At 44.3% G+C, this 4,941-nt stretch overlaps 1 protein-coding gene across 1 annotated transcript in view; it reads right to left on the reverse strand.

Moving 5' to 3' along the window:
* PRIM2 (primase (DNA) subunit 2) overlaps nucleotides 1–4,941 on the reverse strand; it is a gene marked incomplete at its 5' end in the record, with an annotated part of 329,364 nt that extends 324,423 nt beyond the window's left edge. The window contains 3 exons of the mRNA XM_019520338.1: nucleotides 2,792–2,871; nucleotides 3,857–3,960; nucleotides 4,815–4,941. Coding sequence (XP_019375883.1) covers nucleotides 2,792–2,871; nucleotides 3,857–3,960; nucleotides 4,815–4,941 — 311 coding nt within the window. The remainder of the gene's footprint in view (nucleotides 1–2,791; nucleotides 2,872–3,856; nucleotides 3,961–4,814) is intronic.

A 4,941-nucleotide genomic window follows, 5' to 3' on the forward strand; every position in this document is an offset into this window, starting at 1 on the left:
AGTGCTCTTCCTGCCATGGCAGGGGGTCAGACTAGATGATCTGCTCAGGTCCCTTCCGACCCTAGAAACTATGAAACTATGAAACTCCAGAATATTAGGATAAAATTGCATGTTGCCAAAACTCTCTAAAAAGAAGACAAGAGGGAGACAAGTTCTGTCCAAAAATCACTTTGTGATTTAGGATAAATGTTTTCTTTTTAAAATAGTAAGAACTCCAACAAAGAATTACGGAAGAAAATCTGAAACAAGATGCTGTCACGTGCAGGAAGGTGAAGTAAAATTGTATTCACTAGAATTTTTTTTTTTTTTTTTTTTTTTTTTTTTTTTTTTTTTTTTTTTTTTTTTTTTTTTTTTTTTTTTTTTTTTTTTTTTTTTTTTTTTTTTTTTTTTTTTTTTTTTTTTTTTTTTTTTTTTTTTTTTTTAGCTCTAACAACCTGTTTGATTTGACACAATTCAAACAGTAATTTTTCTTGTAAAGCCAACATCCAATACATTTTTTATCGCATGATCTATCCTCTAACTTATTATTGGTGAAATTTAAGCTATATACTGTATTTACTCAATTCTGTTCCCTCTCTCCACCATTTAACCAGGGGGAGAAGCCTCATCTTAGAATCAAGTACTAAGAAGTGGACAGGCAGCTGCTGAGGCCAAGGCTCAAGCTCCTACCTTGGGTCAGGGCCATGGCTGCAGCTGCTGCCTACACCCCCTGCTGCCTCTGCATCCTGCTATCTCCTCCCCACCCACAACCCCTGCTCCCTCATCTGCCCCTGTCCCACTTACCCTTGCCGAGTGCTGGCAGGCCCTGTCCATGCACTACAGCTGGGGGTACTGAGCAAAGCCCCAGTGGTGTGCTATGGGGTTAGGCTGGACCATGTTCAGTGCCCCAGCCTAGAACTGGAACAGAGCCTGCCAACACAGAACAAGCTTAAAGGGAGGGAAAGAAGAAGCAGAGGCCTGGGGGGCAGGCACAAACAGGGAGCAATCTTCTTAACGTTCCCATACCACCTGCCTCTCCACTGCCTGCCCCCCTGCAGCAGTGGAGGGGGGGAGTAAATTAAAGATAACCCCCCCAGCATAATTAGATTCCATACATAGAATATTTATCATTTTTAAAATTAGTTTTCCATGTATAAAATCTAATAACTAGAGGGTCACCTTAAATTCAGTAGTGTCTTAGATTTGAGTAAATAGAGCAGCAAGTACAGAGACTGAAAACAAAAGGAATTATACTAGATAAAGCTAAAATCTCAGAGGTTCTCACATTTGATCCCAGTCTACCTTAACCTGTATAAAGTGGTCCATAAGACTTCCAGAACCAGTAATATTGTGTGGCTGCATTAGTACAGCACTATAGAGATACATAAAAGCACTGTGAAGACCCACCCAAAGCTAACTCCACATATGCACCCTCCCAAGCCAGAATCAGTACAGCTATGTTAATACATGCATTGCATCCAGGCTATCTAGCACAGTCCTGAAGCAAAGCTAATTTTATCACCTACAGCACTGCACCAGAGACAGATGTACTATTGCCAGCTCAGGAAACAGCACACAAGGAGTAACATGGCATCACAGCACAATGCCACCTAGAGCCACAGGAATATTTGATAGGATCAACCTTGACAAAGCCAAGGCTGTTTACATTGTGAGCTAGAGGTAACAGCCAACTATGTACCTAGACAACTGTTTAATGAATGAATGTAGGACTGGTACCAGGGAGTGATTTATAATTGGTGAGTTGCCATGTTTACTCAAGTACAACATGGGTGGCTTTTCCTGAAAATTAGCTAGAAATTGGGATGCATAGCTTAAATGAAAAAAAGCAGGGAAAGACAGTCCAATCCTGTGGTAACCATACTGTTTCACTCTTCCTGAGCCAGGTACATAGCCAGTGGCATTGGTCTCATCAGCTGGGGGCTCACCTAACTGAGGAGTGGCCCAGTAGCTCAGCTAGAGCAAGACTGGGCCCTAAGCTGACAAGGTAGGCACCGCTGGATGAGTCAAACTCCCTAGCCCCTCTTCTCTTCTCAAGCTGAGCTGAGTGGACAGTCAGTAACACCTAGAATCAGGTGAGGGCCTGATCTTATTAGAGCCAAAGTGTTCACTCCTCTTCTTGAGTTGGGTGAGCTCTCAGCTGACTCAGTCAGCACATCTGTCTGTTCTTCTGCCTCGGCTTGAGAAGAAAGAGGACTCAAGAAGTTCAGCTCAGCCAACAGTGCCTGCCACATCCTGCAGCAAGGTAGCTAACAGAGCAGCCACAGGTTTTTGCTCACCCCCACCTTCATACCAAATCCAGCTGCCAGTGTTTTCCCTGTAAAAATACCGCACTTACAGCACTTGCAAGGGAAGCTCTTTTTTTCTTCATTCTGCCTTTCAAAAATAAGGTGCATGGGTGTGGTATGTAACACGCACAATATTTAGAGAGTGACCTGTCTAATACTGGGAACAATAGTCAAAAGCACTCAACCCTGACTATCAATGAGAACATAAGCCAATGGAAAAGACTGATCAATCCTGAATGCTTTTTAAAGAAACACACTAAATTGGTACATAATAATTGTGGTGATATCTACTTATGCTTCATCGGTGTATAAACATAATTATCCTCCAGGTTTCATCCTGCACATCTCACTTCAAATATGAAATTTTTCCTGACCAAGTTTCTAAACTGAGACCACATCTTTACCCAAGTCAAAGAAAAGCACTCTCTTAATAAATAGCCATCACACTTTAATTTTTATCAACATGCTAGAAATTAAAATACATATTAACTCAAAAACACACTTACGATTGACAATAAGCAAGACGCAGTATGAAATGAGAGATGTGGTCTTTCCTCCTTGCATCATAATCATCTTCAGCCAAAGCCTGTAATTTTCATAAAAGAGGACATGCATCAGCTTAGAGCAGAAAAAGAAAATTAATTTTAAGAAGTTAATTAAATACTAAACCTCAACTTTCACATCATATAACTCAAAGATATTTATCATTAAATACTTTGTAGAATTGTAACACACGTGCCCCCTTCCTGAGACTGGCCCCCTACTTGGCACCAGGCAGGATCAGGCAGTTTCCTTGCCACATAGGCTGGTGGCATGTTGGGGGGGGAGGCACTAAGCCACAAGCATGATATAGGAGTGGATATGGGGCTTTTGGCCCACCCCTGGACCCACTCACAAATTGTGCCCCCCCCCAACCCCCAACTCAGGAGGCACCAGTCACCCCTGGTAACGCAAGGTATTAATTACTACAGTGGCTATCCTTTTGATACTACTGCTAGCTGAAAACAGCAAATTAGAATTTATTCTTCATATTACAAAGCGCTACAGACTGCAGAACATTATCTTGCAGACCCTAAATTTGCACTAACTTCAGTACAAATGAAAGATTCCAAACTGATCCAAATAAGTAAGAACAAAAACTGTATTTAAATTATACAGGAAAAAAAAGGAAAACTTGCTTCTGTAAAATTGGTTGAATTCTTGAATAGTGCCCAGCATATAAATTCTATAAGTGTATTATTATTCACAACTAGAAAATTGCCCATCAAGAACAACCAGGGCGGGCAGGGACTGAGCCCCATGTCCCACCCCACTCTTCATCCAGGCCCGCTCCTCCCTGGCCTCACACCCATCTTCTCTGTCCCCACCACCATGGCAGTGCTCTGGCTGCCACCTCCTGTCCTGAATGCTCTTGGAGCACTCTGATTGGTTGTCTGAAATAACCAATCTGAGTGCAAATAACCCATTACAGACAAACACACTAAGGCTGCTATATATATATATATAAAATTTTCCACAGAAGACACAATGTGGACACAAAGGTAGGAAAGGTTCTTGTTCCAATTACTTACTTTATATGGAAATTTAAGTTTTCGAAGTTCATGTTCCAGCTTGCTTTTGTAGTCATCAGTACCTTTCAGGTATTTCACACCAAGATTCTCAACTACTTTGAGTACTAAAGTAATTTAAAAATAAAAAAAACAAAGAGCAGTATGAGCACCTAGTATAATATAGAAAAGAAATCTAATTATTGTTTTAAAGAAAGAAAAGGAGGAGGAAAGCAGGCAGGCCCAGCATTCTACCCAATTTTGGTTCTGTTGAAATGTGACAGTACTGAATCATAGAAAATTTGGGTTGGAAAGAACCTCAGGAGATCAGCTAGTCCAGCTTTTCTCAACCCATGGGTAGCAAGAATATAAGAAAAGGCTGCAAACAAACGTTAAAACTGGATTCTCCTTCAACAGAGAAAAACATGAGAAATGGTGGGTTTTCCCTTGCTACCCCACACACACACCAGGGGGCTGGGACCTGGGGGTCATGAGTGGGGGGCATCAGCAGGGCCCGGGGACTGTTTTCTACTTCAGCTACTCACTGGGTGGGGACTGGCCATCCATGTTTACAAATGGGGCCTGACAAAAAAAGTTGAGACCCACTGATACAGTCCAAAGCGGGACCAACCCCAACCAGATCACCCCAGCCAAGGCTTTATCTCCTAGGTCTTAAAAACCATTTGAGGCAGCGAAGGAGGGTGACAAGTGTTTCACATTCACCTACCCCACCCTCCCTACCAGTTTTAGGTAAGGGCTGCCCAACTCCTGACCGGCGGGGGCCATACTCCCCATTAGCTGCAGGCCCCAGCCAGGACCCCGCTGCACCAACCACCAGGACTGACAGGACCCCAGGCGGCAAGCGAGGCCCGGCCGATGCTGGGCAGAGCACCAGGGTCCCTCCCTTGACTCGCCGCCCAATCTGCTGCGCTTCCCGCTCCCACGAGCGCTGCTGGCCCGCAGCCGGCCCCGGGGCACTCACGGCGCAGGCGGTCCACGGCGAAGCTCTCGAACTCGGCGAGCGAGACGCTCTCGGCCGGCGGCGCCAGGTAGAACTGCAGGCTGTGCGGGTAGCGCCCGCGGCCGCCCACCCGCGCCGCCCGCCGCCG

The sequence above is a fragment of the Gavialis gangeticus genome, unplaced genomic scaffold (assembly GCF_001723915.1).
Source record: "Gavialis gangeticus isolate Ggan-Ray unplaced genomic scaffold, GavGan_comp1, whole genome shotgun sequence".
Taxonomy (NCBI): domain Eukaryota; kingdom Metazoa; phylum Chordata; order Crocodylia; family Gavialidae; genus Gavialis; species Gavialis gangeticus.